This window comes from Typha latifolia, chromosome 11, assembly GCF_019914945.1.
Source record: "Typha latifolia isolate L0001 chromosome 11, TyphaL0001v2, whole genome shotgun sequence".
NCBI classification, from domain to species: Eukaryota; Viridiplantae; Streptophyta; class Magnoliopsida; order Poales; family Typhaceae; genus Typha; species Typha latifolia.
In genome coordinates, this window is record NC_133096.1 from 2996493 (window position 1) to 3021468 (window position 24976).

Genomic DNA, 24976 nt, shown 5'->3' on the forward strand with positions numbered 1-24976 from the left:
TTAAAGTGATTCAGCACCATCAATCCATCTCCGGTAGGCAACCAGAGCTTCACGAGGCATGTACTCAGTTGCTGCATGCCCAGCTCCCTGCAGGAAAACAGCATGCATAGATTTACATTAAGGATTAAATAAGTTTCATCTTTAGAGCTTCTACAGCCGAGCTTCAAATCTCTAAATTTGGAGCACAATTTAATCCAATCAGGCTCTATGTTGAGTTTCAGTTTGGAGCTTGTTAAAATGCAGCTCCAAATTGGGAGCCCATACAAATTTTTAATGTCCAACTCTAAAATACTATTCTTTCCCCCTTTTTTTTCAAATTACCCTATAAAGGTTCTTTTAAATTTTGTCTATTTCTCATACACTAATAATTTAAACTTCTATTATAATTAGTTCTATTAATTAATTTTTAATAAAGATACTAATATTAGAAAGGTCTCAAGTCCTTCAAAATGAGTCTAATATTAAATTATTTTAAAATTATACTTATTTTAATTAAATAGTAAATTAAAAATAATTTATTATTGGTTTGTACCAAATAGTCATTTGGTTTTCGTTTTGATGAGTGAGGCACGTTTTCTGTTTCCATTGCAGATTAAATTTTTTTCCTTTTATCTTTCAAGTTTGTCCTTCTCCCATTTAGTGCTCATTAAATACTGATGAGACAATTTAAGAGAGAAATCAAAAACTTGGAAGAAATAAAGGGCAAACTAGGATGAAATAGAGGAGAAAAACCTCATCTTAAATGAAAACCGAAATCAGTTCTAACCCACCAAAAAGAAAACAAAGTAGCTTTTTGGTGCAAAAAAACCCTTTATTATTTAAAATTTGCAAGTGTCCTAAAATAGTATATAAATATTAATTTTGATATAGTATATAATTAATTAATTATAATTTAATATAATATTATATGATTGAATGAGTCAAAATCAAAATAAAGCTCGAATATGTTGGAGTGCATCTAGTTCTGAAAAGAAAAACAAAGTAGCTTTTTGGTGCAAAAACACCCTTTATTATTTAAAATTTGCAAGTGTCCTAAAATAGTATATAAACATTAATTTTGATATAGTATATAATTAATTAATTATAATTTAATATTATATTATATGATTGAATGAGTAAATATTAAAATAAAGTCTGAATATGTTGGAGTGCATCGAGTTCTGAAAAGAAGTATGCTCCATATTTGAAGTCTTTGGGCTCCAAACTTAGAGCTCTCCATTGGCGATTCTCTAATATAATTGTCATTGAAATATTTTTCAAATATTATAATTGTCAATGCATTCTTCAAAATATCACAATTGCTATCAAAATTATTAAGCTCTTTTAGAAATGTTAATATTACCCCATATAACAAACCAGAAGACAAAGAATACTTTTTTGGCAAGAAAGAAGGATATTTAGTCATTTTCATACATTTGTCCATTTTAATATCCACATGTTAAAAATATTCCTTCAAAAACTAACCATTATAGCAATTATCAAAAAGTCAAAAGATTTCAATGGCAATTATAATCTTGTAAATTTCACAGTGGTTGTAAAAAAAAATTGTTTTTTAAAATTTTATTTTTTAACATATCATGCGTCGAAGACCTTCGGTTTGGTAAATTAATAGCTTCTCACCTTCAATGTAGCAAACAATAGATTGTTCTCATATCGAATTGCATACCTGTTAGAAATACATTTGTCATTTTCATAGTATAGAAATTTGCTTGAGATGATTGTGATTTATGGGTAAGTGTTTCTTGAGATGTTCATGCATGCATGACATGTCAAAGAATTAACAAACTTACCCTGCTATCTGATCATTTACAAACCATGGATGCCATTTCTCGATTTCAGCATAATTCAGTGTGCTGAGCCATTCAAGGGTTGCAGTGTAGGGAAGAATCATATCATGATCACCACTAGATAACATCGTAGATTCATATTACTACTCAATTTAGAAAGAAACCATATATTACAGTAAATAATTCACTTCAAACAGATAAAACTTCATCTAAGCTTGAGCACTTTTTAAACCATTTGATAAACTTAGCTGATGTGCAGAAAATTTATGTCGAATTAGAATTGTTTAAGATAGAATACTTCTCGTAGAGGGTATACGAATACTGAACTCTTGAAAAAATTCTTTTATTTCAAACATATTCACCTTACATTTACTATATCACAAAGGACTAATTAACTCAAGAAAACAATATAACCTAACTTGATGTCCAAATGGAATGTTCAAGGCATATATTCCACTGCATGAGACCCTCATTAATTCAAGGCCATGGGAATCCTAGATGCCCAAGTCTCTTTTCCCTAAAGGAAACTCCATGTAAGATGTTCATTGAAGTAAAATAATCTTCTCAGATAATAGGAGTGGAGGATTTCTAAGTTAAAACATCTAATGACATCTCCAGTAACAATTCCTACTATGCGATAAGAATGATAGTGTGATCATACTACATGAAGTTTTGATTTTGTGAGTTGTTTAGAAATATTTCAAATTGCTTCTAGAAATTAAAGCTATTAAACTCATGATATTCAATCTAGAACTAGAGAAGTGATTTTGAGTTGAAATCCTAATTGCTTTTCTTAATCAGTATCTTTTCAATTACTGAGGCCATCTCTGAGCAAAATGATTACATCTTAACTGTTTATGCTAGGATTTCCAAGAATATTGTAATATCTGAGAGATTAGTTTTGGCTTCAGTATAAGAGCCCTGAACTAAGAAACTCTTTCGTAATTCACAAGAAACTTATATCAATTACTTTCTTATAATAGAAAGACTTCTTAGTTCGATTTGTTCTTACCTATACATAAAGGCCCGATAACCTTGTGATGTTAGATTCAGATGGTACGGCGTCAAACTCAAGATATTCCTCGTATACCGGAGACGCGATGTGCATCTTATCCATGTTCCAGATACTTCAACCTAAAAATTAAATGCAACTGTCAAGATATCTATAATTCGATGACTTAGAAAATGATCAATCACAAGAATATAAATGGCAACCGGAAAGATGAGATATAAAAAGATGATAATTAATACTTTCAAAATGCTTTATTAAATTTCTAGTGTTTAATCAAATAGTGAGTACTCAATTATACCATTTCCTTGTCATTATATTTCATGCAATCATGCAGCCATTGTAATAGTTAATGATAAAATCTCAACGTGATCTACTACCCATGGTTGTCTAATGTATTCACTATTATTGTGAAAAATCATAATAAAAACACCTTGAAATATGATGAAGCTCCGCCGGATAATATTAAAACATGTTCGATCTAAGAGAACTTCTACTGACATTATTATCGATTTAAAACGATGCCAAAGTAAATATATAAACTATTTGTTGTGTTAATTTGAAACCTTAACTAATTCTTCTTTCCTTATGTAACTTCATGCAAGCTGGCATATAACCCAACCTTTATGTAGCAGAATATAAAACATAAATGTTACGATCCATATCTGGATTGATTTGGACATAGAAAATTAAAAAAAAAATTAGATGGTGGTAGCCTCGTGAGTTTGAGTTCTAATGGCTCTAGTTTCACCTAAATCGGAGGTCAAGATGAAAAAATATAAATAAAAGAATGGAGCAAGGTCAGAATAGTAAATATCTAAAGTTGTGGTGGTAGTCGGAGGGTGGCGGACGGCCAAGAGTGGTGGTAGACGGCTGTAAGGTAGGGTGGCTGGAGTGATGCGAACCAGGTTAGATCGAATTGCATCATGAGGATATTGGATTTGATAGATCGAGTCTAGTTATATTATTTATTCTCCTTATGTAGTTTAGTTAGAATCTAACTAGATTAGAGTTTATTTATAGCTAAATTCATTAACTTCTGTGCAGTTTTAAGAAAATATTCTGTAGATATTTATCAGTTGACCGAATATTATGAGACCATTTAGAGAAAATCAAAGACATCTTAATCTACAATTTTTGTATTCAAGATTTTTTCAGATTATGACTCTATCTGTGGCATAATAAAGAAAAATTCTAAGAAAGATAAAGAAGGCTGATTTAGCTAAGTCATATTTATCTCCATGTTATGTTTATCTTTAATGTAAACCCTTAAGGCAAGCCTAGTTAAGTTATGTATTCCACTAAGGCAAGTTCAATTAAGTAATGTAAGCCTTTAAGTCAAGTCCTAATTTGAGTCGTATAAGTCTTTAGGGCTAAGTCTGAATAGAACTCATTGTATCCGACGTCTATATATAGAGGAGTCGGGCTTTATTCATCCAAGCATCCAACCATTAAGAATTAATTAAATTTAGTTTTTTTATCGTCATATTTACTATTGTTATCATAGCCGTTAGATCGTCTTCATTTTCCTAAGAGTAGATATAAGTTAGAAATCCAAATTCTATCTCGAACCCATAGCCACCATCACCTTCAGCAACCACTCTACTATACGACCGTCCACCACCATCCTTGGTTGTCAGCCACAACGTCGGATATTTACTATTTTGCCTCATTCTAACATTTCTCCACTATTTTAATTATATCTTTTCATCCAAACATCCGATTGACGTGAAACTAGAGCCATTAGAACTCTATCTCATGAAACTATCAAATCTAAATTTTCATAATTTGTTTACGTCTGGATCATTCTAGATCTGGTCCGTAACATGGAGGAACGTGGTAGCTGGGGTTTGGAAGCTTTAAAAGTTCTATAATTATGATCTACTCCAAGAAATATAAAAATAATCTAACGACTATGACAAAATAGTAAATACAATAATAAAAAAAACTAAACTCAATTAATTCTCAATACTTGGATGTTTGGATGCTTGGATTAATAAACAAAAAAGCCAAGCCCGTCTATATATGGAGACCAGGTACAATGAGTCCTATTCGGACTTAACCCTAAAGGTTTATATGACTCGAACCGTGACTTGCTTAGAAGCTTACATGACTTAATTGAACTTGTCTTATTAACTCAACTTAATTAAATTTGCTTTAGTGGCTTACATGACTTAACTAGACTTACCTTAAGGGCTTACATAGCATAATTAGACTTTTCTTAAGAGCTTACATACAATATAATCATGAATCAATTAAAAAATAAATAGACTACACTTAACCGACTCGACTAACTTAACCCACATGGTCAGATTGTAACAATAAATACGTTATGATACGACCACGTGGGTTAAGTCGAGTCAAGTCGAGTCGAGTCTATTTATTTTTTAATTATTTCATGATGTAAGCCTTTTAGAGAAGTTTAATTTAGTCATGTGAGCCATTAAAGCAAGTCGAAATAAGTTATGACAGCTCTTAAGGCAAGTCTAGTTAAGGCAAGTCCAAATAAGTCACAACAGCCATTATGGCAAGTCTAATTAAGTCAAGTAAGCATTTAAATCAAGTCCTAGTCTGAGTCGTGTTAGCCTTTAGTGCTAAGTCTTAGTATAACTCATTGTACCCCACCTCTATTTATAGAGGGGCAGAGCTTCTTTGTTATTTATCTAAGAATGCAAAAATCCAAGTAAATTCAAGCATTGAGAATTAATCGAGTTTAGTTACTTTTTATTCTCGCATTTACTGTTTTTATCATAGTCATTATATCGTCTTTATTTTTCTATGAGTAGATCATAGCTGTAGAGCCTCCAAAGCTTCCAACCCCTAGCCACAACCTTTCTCGAGTAGCCACCCTACCCTACGGCCGTCCACCACCACCCTTGGCCGTCCGCCACCCACCGACAACTGCCGCAACGTCGGATATTTATCGTTCTACCCTATTTTGACCAATCTCCATTTTTTTTATTTTTAACTTTTCATCTCGACTTCTAATTTAGGTGAAACTAGAGCCATTAGAACCCTAACTCATGAGGCTACTATCACCTATATTTTTATAATTTTCTACTTTCGAATCAGTCCAGATCTGATTCGTAACAATTGGTATCAGAGTCGACGTTCCTTGGACAATGGTGAACACGTGATCCAAAGCTAACCCAGGGGAGATCATGGCCATGGAAGACCAAAAAATCATCTCCATCACCGATGATGAGCCACTAGCATGGGCGAAGGCATTATTCAAAGAACTTTTGGCCGAATTGAAAGAGAATTCGAAGGAGATCCAAACTGCCCTCAAGGACTCGTTTCAAGCCTTGACAGAGGTCCTACTAGTCACCCTCCATCTCCCGTACCACCTGCACCACCGGCCACCGTGGAACAAGCACCACCTCCACCTTCAAGTATTAATAATGGTGAAACCTTGAAGACCATCCAAACTGTGGCAACCATCCATTCTCCGGTTGTGGTGGAGCACCCTCCATCCTTGTAGATCGAGCCCTCCATCATAGCAACACCAGAGCAGCCCCTAGCAACGATCGTGATGTTGTCTTCCCCACTCCCGATCCAGGCCATCACATCCACTCCCTTTCTCGGACCATCTGCACCCAAGTTATGGCCTAAATTGTATGCACTAATACCCAGGCTCGAACCACCCATGGTTAGAATTTGGTTTGAGCCAACTACGACTAAGATAGACTATGGCTCAAAATGATGGGCTCTAGAGCAAAATTCACGATGGGCCCCTTCTTTAAGTCGCAGACATGATTCATATGAAGATCAAACATTAGCCTAAGGGGAGATCGTATTAGGAGATCATAGTCGTAGAGCCTCCAAAGCTTCCAAACCCTAGCCACCACCTTTCTTTAGTAGCCACCCTACCCTACGGTCATCGACCACTACCCTTGGCCGTCTGCCACCCTCCGACGATTGCCGCAACGTCAGATATTTACCGTTCTGCCCTATTCTGACCTATCTCCACTATTTTATTTTCAACTTTTCATCTCGACCTCCAATTTAGGTGAAACTAGAGGCATTAGAACTCTAACTCATGGGGCTACCACCACCTAAATTTTCATAATTTTCTTACTTCCGAATTAGTCCAGATCTGGTTCATAATAATTGGAAGTCGACATTCCTCGGATAATGGTGAACACGTGATCCAAAGCTAACCTAGGGTAGATCATGGCCATGGAGGACCAAAAAAAATCCATCCCTAATGATGAGCCACCAGCATGGGTGGAGGCATTATTCAAAGAACTTTTGGCTGAATTGAAAGAGAAATCGAAGGAGATCCAAACTGCCCTCAATGACTCATTTTAGGCCTTGACAGAGGTCCTACTAGTCGCCCTTCACCTCCCCACACCACCTGCACCGTCGGCCACCGTGGAGCAGGCACCACCTCCACCATCAAGTATTAATAATGGTGAAACCTTGAAGACCATCCAAACTGTGGCAACCATCCATTCTCTAGTTGTGGTGGAGGCTAGGGCCAAAAACTCTTGCTTTCCACCGAAGGCGATCCTAGTGCTCCCGATCCAAGCCATCACATCCACTCCCTTTCTCAGACCATTCGCACCTAAGTTATGGCCTAAACTTATGCACTAAGACCCAGGCTCGAACCATCCATGGTTAGAATTTGGTCTGAGCCAACCGCGACTAAGATAGACTATGGCTCAAAACGGTGGGCTCTAGAGCAAAACCTACCATGGGCCCCTCCTCTATATCGCAGACGAGATTCATACGAAGATTGAGGACATAAAGTTCGAGAGAGAACGAAGGTTTGGAAATCACCATGGACATCTTTAGGACAAGGTGGTTGGAAGCATGGTGGATTGTTACGATCCAACCACGTGGGTTAAGTCGAGTCAAGTTGAGTCGAGTCAAGCCTATTTATTTTTTAATTATTTCATGATGTAAGCCTTTTAGGCAAATCTAATTTGGTAATATGAGTCATTAAAACAAGTCAAAAAATAAGTCACAACAGCCATTAAGCAAGTCTAATTAAGTCAAGTAAGTCTTTAAGACAAGTTTAATTAAGTCATGTAAGTCTTTAAAGTAAGTCCTAATTCGAGTCGTGTTAGCCTTTAGGGCTAAGTCTGAGTATGACTCATTATACCCCACCTCTATATATCGAGGGGTAGAGCTTCTTTGTTATTCATCTAAGAATGCAAGAATCTAAGTAAATCTAAGCATTAAGAATTAATTGAGTTTAGTTAATTTTTTATTCTCGCATTTACTGTTTGTATCATTGCTGTTAGATCATATTTTTTAGTAGCCTCCAAAGCTTCCAGACCCTAGTCACCATCTTTCTTTAGTAGCCATCCTACCCTACAGCCATTCACCACCACCCTTGGCCGTCCGCCACCCTCCGACAACTGCCGCAATATTGGATATTTACCATTCTGCCATATTCTGACCTATCTCCACTATTTTATTTTTAATTTTTTATTTAGACCTCCGATTTAGGTAAAACTAAAGCCATTAAAACCTTAACTCATGATTATACCATCACTTAAATTTTCATAATTTTCTTACTTCTGGATCAATCCAGATCTAGTTCATAACAAAATATTGAAATCTCTAATATTTTGAAGTTTGGATTGGTTTGGTTTGGCACCCAAGATTGAATGTAAAATTTGGGCCCAAATTGATTAAGCCAATACTGTTATAGAAAAGGCCAAAAACAATAATCTTGCTAATTAATTTAAGTGGATATTAATTAACATAATAATATAACATAAGGCCATAGAAGATGTATAATAAGTGGATAAATTTGAGCACATAAAGAAGATTAGGCACCTAAAATTCTAGTATTAAAATAAAAAGAATGTTCAGTTGAAAACAAATATCTAATAGGACATGTGGAAACTAAATTGGAACTTCAATATGATGCAATTAGTTTATCTTGTAAGTTAAGAAGCAATTTGTACCGGCATTGCATGCAAATCTTGCCTTGCGGTTCTTGAATCAAAGAGCCTCTGAGGAGCTGATTCATAGTCCTGTCAATAATAAAAAAACTTTTAGCAAGAATGAACTTATTTCTTCTGCTCTGCAAAGTTATTACCAATAATTCAATTATAATAACTAGTATTGTATTGAATTGATGGTTTCCCAACTGGCAAAAGTTTAAAAAGCTGGTAGAACTAAGTTCAGAATAACATATAACAGGATAGACGTTACTAACATGACAATATATGCCATATTTTGATTCTTCATGGACAGAGTTATATTCATTGTCTTCGATGTTTGTTTCCACTTGATGATGACATGGTAGGTAAAGAATATGCTCTATGTTAATACCTTTGATTTGCTGCAGTTAAAAAGTAAATGTGTCAATATTCAAAAGAATCAAAACAGACTGGATGGGGAATAAATTATTTGGTCTTACCATATGAAAGTTTTTCAAGTTCCTCAAGCAATCAGGGTGGCTGTTATTCCAGTACTTCCCATTGCAAGAAGTAGCCAAATCCTATTAATACTTGAAAGTCATAAATATATCGATGGCGAGAAAAGTCTAAATGCATACAGGAAAACCCAAATATGACAAAGGAATGTATGAGTATTAAGCTGAATAAAATAGAAGAGAAGGTTTGATTGAACACAAGAGACCTTGTATAGTTCATCTGAGATGAGTCCTATTCGATATGCGAAAGGAACCATGGCATTATTCTCGATATTTAGATCAATAGCAGCGTTACCTAATGAGTATCCCTGAGAAGATACAAAATAAATGATTTAGATTTTAGAAGTTGTAGGGAAAGAAATTATAGAAATTTCCACTTGTGTAGTCTTCTATGTTTTGTTAAAATTTGAGAACCAAAAATGCTATAAAAGATGGCTACCATTACTAACATTTTCTTCATAAAACACAAACGGTCGCATGTCATATTTAAAAGTGTAGCATAGTTGTAAGGCAGCAAGACATAAATTTAGTATTACAAATTGAATGCATGCATATATCAGTCATATACTGGAAATCTTATTATCATAATTGTTCTTCATAATACTCAACCTTGAGATTTAAGTTGACTCCATTATCTCCTCCATTTCCTGAAAATTTTAACATGTTAGAAAACAAAGAAGGTCCATGACCATAAATGTGAAGATATGTGGATAAATACGGTTTTTACATACTGTTTACTATCTCTTGCGCGAGAACTGGTACAATTACACCACTGTAAGAGCACCCAGCTAAATATAAAGGATTTGAAAGGAACTCCGGATAATCAGAGAACCACTGAAAACATACTCCTTATTAGTCATTAATATTGTGAAACTATCAACCCTATATGGAATTGGAACAATTGGTTCTTCTGACCTTTATTATAAAATCATACAAATCTTGCACTGTTTTAGTATCATCTGTAATGTAATCCTCATCTTTATCAGCATAAGAATAGCCTGTACCTGCTGGAGAATCCACAAAAATGAGACTGGACACCTGAAAAATGACAAGAAGATGATAAATCTTACAGGGTAAAATTAGTGAATTTTGTCCTAATTGTATAATGCAGTAAACAAGCCATCACACATTTAATGTGGACTTAAGATCAAGGTGAGAGAAACATATGTTATGATACTACTCTAATGAATAATACATCAATCAAATTAATCATTTCATAACTCAAATTTAGTGTTTAATTAGGGTCTTGTTTATTAAATGAGATGAACACAGAGCATGTATTTCAACCATTAAACAAACAGGCTGGAAAAAATTATCATATACACCATTAAATTTAAAACCGCATTATATTGATATGAAAAAGTAGAAACTAGACTTATCACTTGATGTTTGATTACTTGAAATGAAAGGAATTTAAGTGTCTGATCATTGACTTACATTTCCCAATATATTTACTAAAATAAACTCTCCAAACAATGTTTTATAGAAGGCATATGTATTCTCCCAAAGAATATGACTTCATCTATCAGAATTCCAAACTGCATTACAGTAGTAGTTGTTGTCAAAAGTATAATTAAAAATGTGTACCTTGGTCCATGAGAAAGGATTTAGCTTAATCTTTGTCTGGTCTTTGAGATGAATCAAATCACTCCGAATCTTGAAAGGCCCTGAATCAAATTTAAGTGTTATTACTTCAGTAGCCAAGTCTATTATAGAAGCAGTATGTTAAATTACTACCTCTACCTAGGTTGTTACTTCCATATCTAATTACATATGGTTTTGGGAACTATTATAGCACGTCGATGGAGTGTATCCTCTATATTTTGAGTGCCATTGAAATTTGTCCTTCCATGTAGCAAGTTTCTACATAATCTTGTTTTAGATTCTCTGCAAATTAATTAATCATTAGGTATAAAGATAATTTTATTTCAGTCTCTTTTGTTGAAGAACAAGTTATTGTCTTATATCTATGCCTTTTTATGTAATTAAACTGATATTGTCAAAAAAAAAAGAAAAGAATAGCACTATCAAGTACTTTACAAGTATGTTCGTTGCCTTATAATCTTATTATCTCAAAAGAAGATATAATATGTAACTAATGACTTGGAAATCTGAGCTTTGTTTCTTAGATGATTATTTCATCAGAAATATTATCTATATTTTCAGTGAAAACTGCATATATATATATATATATATATATATATATATATATATATATAAAATAAAGTAATTCTTCCTTTAATTAGAGTGTATAAAAGAAAGTTATATATCTCTCATTATTTCACATGCTTTACTATATCTTAATTCCATTGTAATATTACCTTTATTTGCAGAAGTTCAAGTCAGTAGAAATCTAATACAATTTTTGGTATATTGAAGAAAAGAAAAAAATAATTATAGTAATGATGTACCAAGGGCACTCACCAATCAAATGCACAAGTGCACTAAGTGTTGCACATCCAGGACCTCCATTTATCCATAGTGTGATGGGATCTTCCAAAGGGTTTATTTCAGAAGTAGCAAAATAGTAATAGAGATGTCTCCTGTGAGATTCACTTCCTACTGTTATGTACCTGTAAGCAAAAGTTAATGAATTTTCAAATAGACATGAATTATATGTACTTATTAGTCAATAAGATATTTAGAATTTTACAACTCACACCCTATATTTCTCTATATTATGATTAATATCCCATTTTTGAGGATTTTGTAATTTGATTTTTTTTTATTAGTGTGGGTTAGATCAAATTTTTTTTAAAGTATTTTAGTAATTTGATAAGTATAATTACATAAATCATATAACAAGATTAATGTCATTTAATCAAAATAACATAAAGGTGTTATATAAAAATTATGGAAAAAAATGTTGAGTTACAAAATTCTCAAAGACATAATTTGTATGTAGAAACGTATGATTTGTATGTGATACCATAATTATGGTATTGTTTGTTTAGAAGTGAATAAATTTTGAACTTCTAGTCGTAAGGCATAATTACGTAGGATAACTTATCTATTTACAAACAAGAAAACTGCTAGAGGAATGAATCTCTTTAGCTTAAAATTAATATCCAAGTGTTTGAGAATTGTACTTTGTACTGAATAAGGAACATGTTTAATCTTTGTAATTATACCAACGTATCTACATAATTCTTTTGTTTTACAGGAGATTCCATAGGAAACCCCTAAATACAAAAGAAATACAAGAGAAAAAATGAGCTCTTACCTACCAGAAAATAGAAAAAAAAGGAAAAAAAATTAGGGGAAGAAGAAAAGAAAACCAGATATCGTTGAGCAAGTCCTTATTTAAATTGAACAGAAAAGTGAGAAATAGTTCTTAAAATACCAAATATGGATATTCTTTACATTATCTTTATTATTTTATAATTCATATATGGTTTCATTTTTTTATATTAATCTTCATATAGGCATGATTTATTTGAACTATTATAATTTCTATCTTCTAAAATATTAAAATAAAAGAAAATCTACAATAAAAATATAAATTAGTCACAAGATGATTCTGTTTTACCAATAAATGAAGAACTCAGCAAAACTAAGATCTAACATTGCCTAGTATGACCGACTTTGATTTTTAATTTCGAAAAATGAAATTATTCACTATGAAAAGAAAAAAGGAAATTTGTCCAATATCGTTGTTGTTGTTGTTGTTGTTACCCAGCATAGTGTTTGGAAGGCAGCTCGTGGTCGAATCCCGGAAATTTCTTGATTTGTGCATCGATCGGAAAACCTTTGGCAAGGAGAAATAATGGTAATATCATCCATGAGAGATTGAGCAATGCAGAGACGAGCGAGCTTAGTGACATGTTGTCTATCTCATCTGAAATGGTGTTATCAGGATTGAGTTGAGAAGAAAGAGCGAAAGAGTAAGCAAGAAGAGGAAAGGGAGGGCTTTGCCTTTCTATACGTGGGACAAAATTGAACTTGCGTAACGTACGGTGTGATGAGATGGCTTCACTTGCATGTATGTCTGGCTTTAACGCATAGAAGTTGTCTCCATTGTAACCGAATTCTTTGTTGGAAAGCATTTAATCAGAAAACAGTACATGGATCTGATATCTGGTTGCTGAAAAAATGAGAAAAGAAATTAGTTATTTTTATAAACTTCTATTTTAGCTCCACTTCTTCTCTAGCTACCAAATATACTCTTTAATGGAAGAACATTTATTAATAGTGATTTTTACTTTTATTCTTATTTCTCTTTTGCTTTAACGTGAATAGCGAGTCTTTTACTATATAAATCGCTTCTCACTAACAATATTTTACTTTTGCAGTATCCACAAATCTCCGAGTTTGAGGGTTTTTCGGATGCCGAGGTGATAAGAAAAATTATGTATTGAATATAGGTTTATTAATCTAATTTTATAGAAGTCAAGTTAAGAGAGCCCATTAAATGCTTTCTAGGAGATTGATTTACTCTCACTATAAGTAGAAAGCTAAGTAACTTAGCTTCTCTTACTTCAGGAATAACAAAAAATTTTATTCCGGAATACAACATCTTATTATAGAATAACAGCTAAATATTATAATAGTATTATGAACTAGATCTAGACTGATCCAGACGTAAGAAAATTACAAAAATTTGGGTGGTAGGGTTCTAATAGCTCTAATTTCACCTAAATCGGAGGTCGGGATGAAAAGTTTAAAAATAAAACGGTGAAGATAGGTTAGAATAGGACAGATGATGTTGTGGCGGTCGTTATAGGGTGGTGGACGACTAAAAGTGGTGGTGGACGGCTGTAAAAGTAGGGTGGCTGTTGGAGGAAGGTGGTGGCTAGGATTTGGATGCTTGAAAGAGTTCTATAGTTATGATTTACTCCTATGAAGATAAAGACAATCAAATGACTACGATAAAAGATAAAGACGATGAAAAATATTTGGCTAAACTCAAATTCATTCAACTCATTCATTCCATTTAATGATTATTATTAACACATGTCCACTCATAGGAGTAAAAATTCTTAGCGAATCGGATCCACATACTAATTATTTGATTTATTTGAAAATCAAACAATAAGATAAATCTAGCTAACTAACTTGAAGTCATGAATACTAAAGTTGTAGATCTGGAGGTTGGTGATCTTATCTAGCTAGTTTGATATTATTCTGTAGTCTGTAGAATATTCTACAAATATTTTTTCAAAACTGCACAAAGTTAGATTTAGCTAATTAAATAAAATCCTAACCTACGAAGACTCTAACTAAACCAAATAAGCAAATAAAATAACTACACTCAATCCATTGAGCCTAATCTCCCCTTAATATGATCCGATCCGGTTCGCATCAAATAGCCATATTTCAGAATATAAATACTTACATCTTATACGACACACTAACCCAATTACCAATTTACCCTTACATCTTATACGGCACACTAACCCAATTACCAATTTACTCTTGATTTGACTACAACCTCTCTTAAAAATCTTATTATAATGTATCATTTATCTTTTATCTTTTTCAAACATCTTGTCATAATTCATTACTCCTCCCTTCTCTCTCTTAAATATCTTATTAACATCCTATCATAATTTATCACACCTCTCTACTCTCTCTCCTCTCTTATCATATTTTTTATTTTATACTAAATAAATAAATTTTAATTTAAACAGCATAAATATCAATAATTTAATTTTTCATAAAAATACACCTTTTAAAATGTATTACTAATATTAAATATTATGTTTTGTAAATATAAATATTATGTTTTGTAAATATAAATATTATAAATTCTTAATAATATAGTATGTAATTGATATAATAATTATTTTATAAATTATCTTATTATTAAAATTATTTTTATATGTACTAATAACATCAAATATGTAATATTAATAAATTAATATTTTATCGAGTTAAATATTCTCATAGATAAAATAATATATTTACTATTTAAACTATGTGTTAATCTAATTAAATATTTTTTAAAAAATAATAAAATAGAAATTTTGGAAAAATAGTATAATAATATTTATAATCTCATATTTTAAGCTAAAATAAAACATATGAAAGTATAAATATTTTAATATTATTAATAATCTCATTTTGCAAAGATTATTAAAAAATATATGTTCCATGTAAAATAAAATTTTAATAATTTTACTATTAAATATAATAATATTAAAATATAGCATATTATTTTCGACTAGAAAATATATAGGATTAAATGTAATAAAAAACTAATATAAATAAACTAATATAAATAAACTAATATTTTAATGCATTACATATGTACCAGCACATAATACATAGATACGCTCCCACCATAGTAATGGGTGGTAGTAGATAGGTAAAGCATAGTAATGATTGATATTGCTTGCCAAAATGTAATGCATTATATACGTACCAATACACAATACATAGGTACACTCCCACTATAGTAATGAGTATTAGTAAATAAGTAATGCATGGTAATGATTGATATTGCTTGCCAAAATATAATGCATTACATACGTATCAGCATATAATGCATAAGTATGCTCCCACCATAGTAATAGGTGCTGGTAGATAAGTAAAACATGATAATGATTGATATTGCTTATCAAAAAGTAATGCATTATATACGTACTAGCATATAATGCATAGTTATGCTCCTAACATAGTAATAGGCGCTAGTAGATAAGTAAAGTATAATAATAATTAATATTGCTTGCCAAAAGATAATGCAATACAGATGTACTAGCACACAATGCATATATACACTCTCACAATAGAAATACGTGCTGGTAGGTGTGTAAAGCACAATAATGTAATATTTCATGCATGCATTGCATATTTATAATATTATCAGCTTCTCTCCCTCTATCTCATCGATCTATTTTAAATCAAATTGAAGGGTATTATAGTAATTTTCAAAAATAAAACCTTCCCATCCACCTTAACATGCTTCCTAGTTATTTGTAAAGAGTTGCAAGACACTCCATTAATAACGGCTTTTTCTTATACGTAGCAGATAGGTTCTCCTCTAGATCATCCAAAAAAACCAGGAAGTAGTTAACTATACAATGATTTTTACATTAAATAAAACTTACAAAAAGAGTAGATAGTGTAACTATTTTTCTTTTTAACCCAATTTATTATGGTTCAAATGTTTCCCTTTCTTATTCTTAACATTCACGACGCTTTGAATGTTTTCTCATTAATTAGATCAAGATTTTCTCATTGATTGAGATGAAGGTTTTCTTATTGGCTGAGATAAAAGTTTTCTTATGAGATGAACATTTATTTTCAATACGGTAATCATAGCCATAAAGCTTGATCGAAGCTAAGCTATATATAGTGGATTTGGTCCCTAAGCTTATTTATCTAATTCAGAAACGCCACACTATCAAACTAGAGTGTTTGAAAGCTTAGAAGTTCCAAGGCTAATGTGAGAAAAATCATAAGTTTTGAAGTATGAATTTGAATACCAACAGCTAGAGGTATGATGATCTTTGGGTCATTAGTTTTCGATCCTTTATAGAATTTAATTTCGTAATTTGGATCATATTATTTTATTCTAACATTTGGTATCATAGCACAATTTAATCTCTGCCTTGATGTTTATGAATAATATCTATGTTCTTCTCTATTTGAAGCCAAAATTTTTGTTATATATTAAAGTTTATTTTTGAGTTATTTTTTATGCAAAAATAAAGTTAGAAATCCTTAAGATGTTGATTTTCTAAAAAAATATTTTGAGAAAAAAAAATCTTTGCATCAAAACATTGAATTTAAGGCGGGTTTTGGTATAGGAATTTCTAGGTCTAAACTAAGTCTGTGTGAAGTAGATGAAGATTGAAGATGACAAAAAAAATTGCAAAAATGATATTTCCTATCATTTTGCAATAATACTATTTTATTTTCAGCTTAGGAAAATAATAGTTTTGAGATATAATTGCATAATTTAATTCTTAAGCATTATTTTATATTGCTCGCCTATGTTATTTATTTATGCTTAGAATAATATATGTAATTTAAGATGAATTAAATTGTGCAAATTGATTGATTATGCTCATTAAGTATTGCATGGATTAATTATTTATGTTCTATATTAATGCATGCAATTTTGGGATGAGTTTTGAAATTATGTAATATGCCTAATATATGCAGTATAACAATATTACGGTAAAACTTTGAAATTTTTAGAATTTAAAAAAAATGTCTAGTAAGTGATCTATATGATTTTATTTAATTAAATGATAGCCACGGCGTCTTTAATTAAATGAAATTATATTTTATAGTCTTAAAGATCACATAAAGTAATTTTAGATATTAATTGTAATTAATTATTTGAATATAATAAATTTTATACCACAGAAATTTTTATTATATTTAAATAATTAATTATGATAGAATATCAAATTATTCATAACTTACTGACAGAAATTATGAATTAAGTGATAACTTGATAGTTTTATTATAAAGTTTAATTAAAAAATAAATAAATAGAAAATATCAAATGCTCATAATATACCCATAGATTTATGAATTAAGATAGTTTGAGAAACTTTATCATAAAGAATAATGAATCTTATTTAAATAAAATTTAGCCCACATGCAAATTTTATGTCATTTGATTCATTTTTTCTAAGTATGATTTATATTGGTAAAACATAATATCATGTATGCCCCAATTTAACATAAGCATGCAATATTGAATGCAGTTTTTTGACTTGAGAATTTATCTGATATCCACTGTGATATTCTTGAATTAAAAAGAGATAACTATAAAGTATGGAAGGAGAGAGTTCTCCTTCATTTATAGTGGATGGATATTGATTATGCAATTAGAAAAGATGAACCACCTGCAATCACTACTCAACGAATATTTTGCTTTATGAACGATGAGAGTGATCCAATCGTCTAAGCATGGTATTCATTAAAACCAAAATATCTGTTGGTATTCGTGGTTCAATGGATCAACATGAAAATATTCGTGACTTGCTTAAGGCCATTGATGACCAGTTCGTCACTTCAGAAAAGGCTTTAGCAAGCACCCTAATTATGAACGTCTCTTCTCTAAGGCTCACCAATATCAAAGGTGTGCGTGAGCACATCATGCCGATGAAGGATATTGTGGCTAACTCAAGAAATTAGAGGTTGAGATGTCTAAAACCTCCCTAGTGCACTATATCTTGAACACTCTCCCACAATAGTACGGGCCTTTCATATCTCGTACAACACACATAAAGAAAAATGGTCAATCAATGAGTTAATGATTATGTGTGTTCAAGAAGAAGAGAGGTTGGTGATGGAGCTAGGTGAAAGTGCAATGCTAACTACAACCCGTAGGAAAAAGAAGGCTCAAGCTAATCAGAAGGGGAAGGGTAAAACACCACCCTAAACTGATATCAACAAAGAGACCAAGTGTTTCTTCTGTAAAAAGAAAGGACACATGAAAAAGGAATATGCCAAATTTTAGAAATTGCTTGAAGATAAATATAATTCAACCTTATTTGTTTGTTATGAATCTAATATGGTTAATGTTAATATTAACATCTAGTGGATTGACTTTGGATCTACAATCCAAATTGCAAACTCCTTGTAGGGTATGCAAAACCTAAAGAAGTTAGTGAGAAGTGAGCAAAACATCTAATCTAGAAACAAGATGAGCTCACATGTGGAGGCTATAGGAACATGTTTATTAAATAGGACCTTTTATGTTCCAAGTTTTTCACAAAACTTAATTTCAATTTTTTCCAAACTTGTATCATTGGGATATTCCTTTAATTTTTCAAATGCGTCATTCAGTTTAATTTACAATTCTGATTGTGTTGGAAATGGTATTTTGTCTAATGGTCTTTATAGTATTAATTTTTAAAATAATGTCACTTATAGTTCAATGCATGTTCACACTGGCACTAAATAGTATAATATTAATAAAGGCTCCTCTATGTTATGGCACCGGAGATTATGACACATCTCCCTAGAAAGAATTGAGATTAGTAAATGATGGAGTACTTAGCACTCTAGATTTTACTGATTTTAAGACATGTGTTGACTACATTAAGGGAAAGCAGACCAATAAGTCTAAAAAAGGTGCCAATAGGAATTCGAGCTAATTAGAAATCATAAACACTGATATATGTAGTCCAAGTGTGGACTCATATGGTTAGAGATACTTCATCACCTTTATTGATGATTACTCACGATATATGTATCTCTACTTGCTTCATAATAAGAATGAAGCATTAGATATTTTTAAGATATTTAAAACTAAAGTAGAGAAACAATGCGAAAAGCATATTAAAATTGTGAAAGATCAGATAGAGGTGGAGAATACTACGATAAATACATTGAAGATGGACAAGCACATAGTCTGTTTGCTAAGTTTCTTCAAGAGCATGGGATAGTTGCCCAATAAACCATGCCTGGTTCATCGGATCAGCATAGTGTGGCAGAAAGAAGAAACCAAACATTATTAGATATAGTGCGGGGTATGCTTAGCAGCTCCAATCTTCCTAAATTCTTGTGGACAGAAGCACTAAAGATGGCAGTGTATATATTAAACCGAGTCCCAACCAAGGCTATCTCAAAAACACCATTTTAGTAATTGAAAGGTTTGAAACCGAGTTTGCGACATATGCGTGTTTGGAGATGTCCGTTTGAAGTTAGGATCTATAATCCGCAAGAGAAAAAGCTTGACCCAAGGATGATTAGTGGGTATTTCGTCGGATATACCGAAAGGCCTAAAGGTTATAGATTTTATTGTCCATGTCATAGCACTAGGATTGTGGAATCAAGAAATGAAAAATTTCTTGAATATGTCTTGATGAGTGGGAGCGATCAAATCAGGAATTTAGTTTCTGATATTGATTATTTAGAGTTTCAACCTTCCACTTTATGTGATAAATTGTTAATTGTTCACAGCACCTCTCAAGTACAAACTGGTGTTGAACAACCAATCATCGAAAGTCTTTAAGCTTACCTACAAGAATCTGACATAATATTGGACCAAAAATGATCTTGAGTCTTTTTTACAAGCAATGAGTTGCAAAGAATCTGAATTATGGTATAATGCCATGAAAGATGAGATGAGTTTCATGAAGAGTAAGAAAGTTTGGGATCTTGTTGAGTTGCCTAATGGTGCAAAAGTCATAGGTTGTAAATGATTTTTTAAGACCAAAAGAGCTCCTTTGGCAATATTGAGAGATACAAGGCGAGACTTGTTGCTAGTGGATTCACTCAAAAAGAAGGAATCGATTACATAGAGATTTTTTTTCCTATATCTAAGAAAAATTCTTTACGAATTGTATTGGCATTAGTAGACTATTTTGATCTTGAATTGCAACAAATGGATATAAAAACAACATCTCTTAACGAAGATCTAGAAGAGGAGGTTTATATGAAACAACCTAAAGGATTCCTCTCTAGTGAATGTGAGCATTTGGTTTGTAAGCTTCAGAAATTCATATACAGTTTAAAACAAGCATCCCGTCAATGGTATTTTCAGTTTCACGAGTCATTTCTTCATTTGGATTTGTTGAAAATCTCATGGATCAATGCATATACCAAAAGGTTAGTAGGAGTAAGATATGTTTTCTTATTCTATATGTGGATGATATTTTACTTGCAACCAATGATAATGGTGTGCTTCATGAGGTGAAACAATTTCTCTTTAAAAATTTCGATATGAAAGATATGGGTGAAGCATCTTATGTCATTGCCATTAAGATTCATAGAGATTGACTTCAAGATATTTTAATTTTATCTCAGAAAACCTATATTAATAAAGCTTTAAAGAGATTTCAGATGAAGGATTGTTCACCGAGTGTAGCTCCCATTGCGAAGGGTGATAAATTTAATTTAAACCAGTGCCCGAAGAATGATCTTAAGAGAGAACAAAAATATGCTCGACTGTAATCATCTCTAGATAAAGTCATATAATCATGTTAAAGGCCAAAATACGCATGTACATAAATATAACCTAATTTGATAAAGACATCTAGGGGATAAGACTACTCATAGTTTGATTAGAAGACACGAACCATGCATCTCTCACGTCTGTCAGTCCAACATCAACTCATCGTCAAGGTCCACGAGGTCTCATATAAGGAGATTCGAGGTCTGAAAATATTTAAGTACCATGAAGTTAGTCGTTTATCTAATTAGAATTAATTCAAGTAAAATATAATTGTTTATTAGGTTTAGAATCACTTCTTTTTATTTTTGATTATATAACTAGATCTATCTTATAGATACGATTCAAATACTATAATTATACTATTATCATAAAATGCTAATTATAGTATGAGGAGAACATATTTGTTTCCTTTTATATAAGAATATTTCTAAATATAAAATTACAAAATAAAATAAAATAAAAGGCTAAATAACTATAAGTATAGATAAGGTTTAATTATAATTAATTTTATAATTCATACTCTATCTTGATTAATTAGGGACTATGTAGTCTTTACTCGATAAGATAATAAATAAATAAGTCTAGTATTTTATTTGTTGCAAAATAATAATATATAATAAATTAATAGAATTACTTAAAATGTATATCATAAGAATATTAGAATATAAATCTAATAATTATAACTTACAAATCTATCTATTAATCTAATATACATATAAGTAAATAAATAAATAAATATAAGTATTACCTATATTTATGTGTAATAGTTTATAACCCAATTAATCATTAATCAATTATAATTAACAGTAATCATACTAATGAATATATATTATTATTAAAATAAATAATGTCTAAATCTATTTGTATTAATTAAGAAAGAAATACCTGAATAAATAAATAATAAAATAAAAATAAGGATTACTAGCACTAGTGTTGGGCTTGGTCCAGCACTGGCCTGCTACAATGCTAGGCCAAGCCCAACACTGTTGCAGAAAAAAAGAAGAGAAGAAGCAGCTGAGGAAGAAGAAGAAGAAGAAAGGAAGAAGAAAGAAGAAAGAAGAAGAAGAATAAGAAGAGATGAGAAGAAGAGAAGAAAGAGAGGAGGGGACCGGGCGGCGGGGAGGGGCTCGGCCGCTGTTGGCCAGCCAGCGGCCAGCCTCTCGCCGGCGGCTTTGTTCCGACAAACCCGAGAGAGAGAGAGAGAGAGAGAGAGAGAGAGAGAGAGAGAGAGAGAGAGAGAGAGAGAGAAATAGAGAGAGAGAGAGAAGAAGGAAGAGGAATAAGGAGGAGGCTCACCTGCGGTAGCACGGCGACAGTAGTAGAGGGTCGATAGTAGGGGGGAGAGAGAGAAAGAGTTTGAGGGAAGGAGGAGAGAGAAAAAGACCGAAAGAGAGAGTGGTGAGAAGAAAAAAAAATAGAGAGAGAGGCGGTAAGGAGGGAGGCCCCGGCGCGACGGTGGGGCCCATTGCGCCAGCTGTCCCGACCAGGTTGGCCGGGCTGGCGATTAGGGCGTGTGGCGCCTTCCCCACTGCATGGCACGAGGTTGGCCACGCTATGGCCGGCGACATCGTGCCATGCAATAGAATTAGTTTTTGTTTTGTTTTTTTTGTTTTTTTAGGATAGGTTGTTACAATGGGATATCGATCCTTAACAGTAATAGCATTTAGTGCTCGAGAGTCAACACAAAAATGTCATGTCCCGTCTTTTTTTTTCGCACTAATAGCACGGGGGATGAGTATGAGCTATGACTTAGTTGAATGAGGCCTTGCTCCAACATCTTGGCTACCATCTTGGAGATAACTTTCTTTTGCACATGTGGATATCAATATGGCCTCACATTCGCCAGTGCAGCCCCGGGTACAATCTCTATGCGATGGTCCATCGTTCGCCTTAGTGGCAATTTAGAAAAATCATCTAATAAATTAGACAATTCAATTGTAGTACCTGAACTCATTTGAGACTCATCTCCTACTGGTCCTAACTGAAGAAGATAAGCCAAATCATATGCACAAAGCAGCCCCACCATCATCAACAACCTTATCATCCTCCTCGAGACCGTCGATGAGCATCACACTCCCGATCGGTTTGGAACACTGATGACCGTGGTGCAACATTCATCGCATCGAAAGCAAAGGCTCTTCGCTCTTCGCTCCACCTGGGCAGGTGTGAGAGTTCGAACGGGGGATCTTGTGCCTCCTCTAACATCGGAAGGAAGTCTCAAAGGTGGTCATGGTCTAGTGCTCACAGCTGCTGTCTTTGAGCCTACAGAATTTCCACCTGGCGTTCGAGGCGCAAACCGTCCATCTCAGTTACCCCAACTTATTTTTGCTGCCATATTGTGAGCCTTATATTTTTGCTCCATCCTTCTCAATAGTGGTAGGACATAGAGCACGAACATCCGCCTGTATCTCCTCTCGCAGCCTTGAAATGAATGTGCTCATCAATGTTGGTTCGGGCCAAGGTAGCTCACAACGATTACTAACTATTTCAAATTTTGCTTGATACTCTAATACGGTCGTCATCTAAACCATCTTGCTTAATGTGGCAGCAAAATCTTTATATGCAGCTGTCCCAAATCTGTGTGTAATCCTCCTACAAAAATCAGCCCAATCGGTAAATTTTCCACTACGAATAATCGATCTATACTAATGCAATGTCGTTCCTTAGAGGTGAAAGCTTGGCATCTAGACCTTTACATCCTCCGTTGTCCCCTGAAAATCAAAATATTGTTCAACTTAAAACACCCAATCTATTGGATCACTGCCTTGGAATTTTGGAAAGTCCAAGCGTGCGGTTCTCCCCTGGATCGCATTGTGTATGTTGATCTCCTTCTCTAAATCCTCGAGCATGTCCTTCACCATCTCCAAAGGGATCAACCTCATTCTCAAAGTGCCAATCCTTCTCATCGACGAAGGGCACTAGTGTCGCACGTCTCTCAAGTTTCACCACCGTCGGGCTTGGGTTTTGTAATAGAGGTAGGGGATGATGTGTAGGCATAGGTAAGAGAAGATCATTGACACTAACATGTCGCACCCGGACCTATGTGGTATCGGTTTGATGAGTTCCCACCGCTAGTCCTTCTTGAGGCACCGATCATCATCGAGGAGATGACGAAGTCAATCGGTTCATGACATATTCTTTTAAATCATTGTAATCCTTTTGTATTGCATCAACTCTATGTAGCAATGTTTAGAATATGCCCCTAAGTTCATCCGCCAAGCCCATCTTCACACTCATGGACGTTGGTTGACTCGGTCCTGCTGTGGTCGTTCCAAAGAAATCGGCCTCACCATTAGGGTTATCACGGATTGAGTCGTCTCTTGTCGGTGTGCTATCCATTGGTCTCCTTGTCAATGTCATCTTCCTTGTTTCAACTATTAATGGAGGTCTGAGGTTCGTTTGGCTCTGATACCAAATTGATGGGTCTAGAATACCAAAGGATAGGCTCTGATGCTAAATTGATGGGTTCTTGTAACAAAAGATAGGCTACGGAACGATTCCTTCAAGATCTGGATTTATTACAGAAATCAATTCACGCAACTGTGGAAAAATATTCACCAAATATTCTTTGGTAGTCAGAAAATTATAAAACAAAGTGGATTAGATTCATAACCTCCTAATCTACATTATTTATGCCCTTCGCAGATTCGAACTGCAACTGGGATAAAAACACGAAAGAACGCGGATGGTGGTGGTGGTAATGGGTGGAGTGGAAGTTAGGGTTATGGAGGGTAATGGAGATGTAATTAAGGGATGGTGGATGTAATTAAGGGATATAGACGAAAGGGAAGAAGTGGTCGAGATCCCAAAGAAGAGGGAGGACTCGATAGACGAGGGAGATTAGAAGTTAGGAGAGATCTTGCCAACAGTAGAGGTGGTAGGTAGAGGGAGGAGGGAGAGAGAATAGAGAGAAGATATGAGGC

The 24976-nt window shown here is 33.2% G+C and overlaps 1 protein-coding gene across 1 annotated transcript; it reads right to left on the reverse strand.

The window, feature by feature from the left end:
* Nucleotides 1–13236, reverse strand: LOC140797716 (serine carboxypeptidase 1-like). The gene is made up of 14 exons (XM_073151353.1): nt 12866–13236; nt 11615–11763; nt 10778–10857; nt 10106–10228; nt 9922–10024; nt 9800–9837; nt 9397–9498; nt 9176–9256; nt 8972–9097; nt 8718–8786; nt 2800–2921; nt 1791–1904; nt 1621–1666; nt 1–87 (listed from the first exon to the last, which is right to left on the reverse strand). The coding sequence occupies exons 1-14, from the start codon at nt 13234–13236 to the stop codon at nt 1–3; spliced, it is 1611 nt and encodes a 536-aa protein (XP_073007454.1).
* Nucleotides 13237–24976: the final 11740 nt, after the last annotated feature.

Coding starts and splice junctions, on each gene's coding strand:
- LOC140797716 (XM_073151353.1), bottom strand. CDS start 13,236: ATGCTTTCCAACAAAGAATTCGGTTACAATGGAGACAACTTCTATGCG. Junction 9,257..9,396: donor TCTCAGATGAACTATACAAG/GTCTCTTGTGTT, acceptor AAGTATTAATAG/GATTTGGCTACTTCTTGCAA. Junction 9,098..9,175: donor ACTTGAAAAACTTTCATATG/GTAAGACCAAAT, acceptor TTTTAACTGCAG/CAAATCAAAGGTATTAACAT.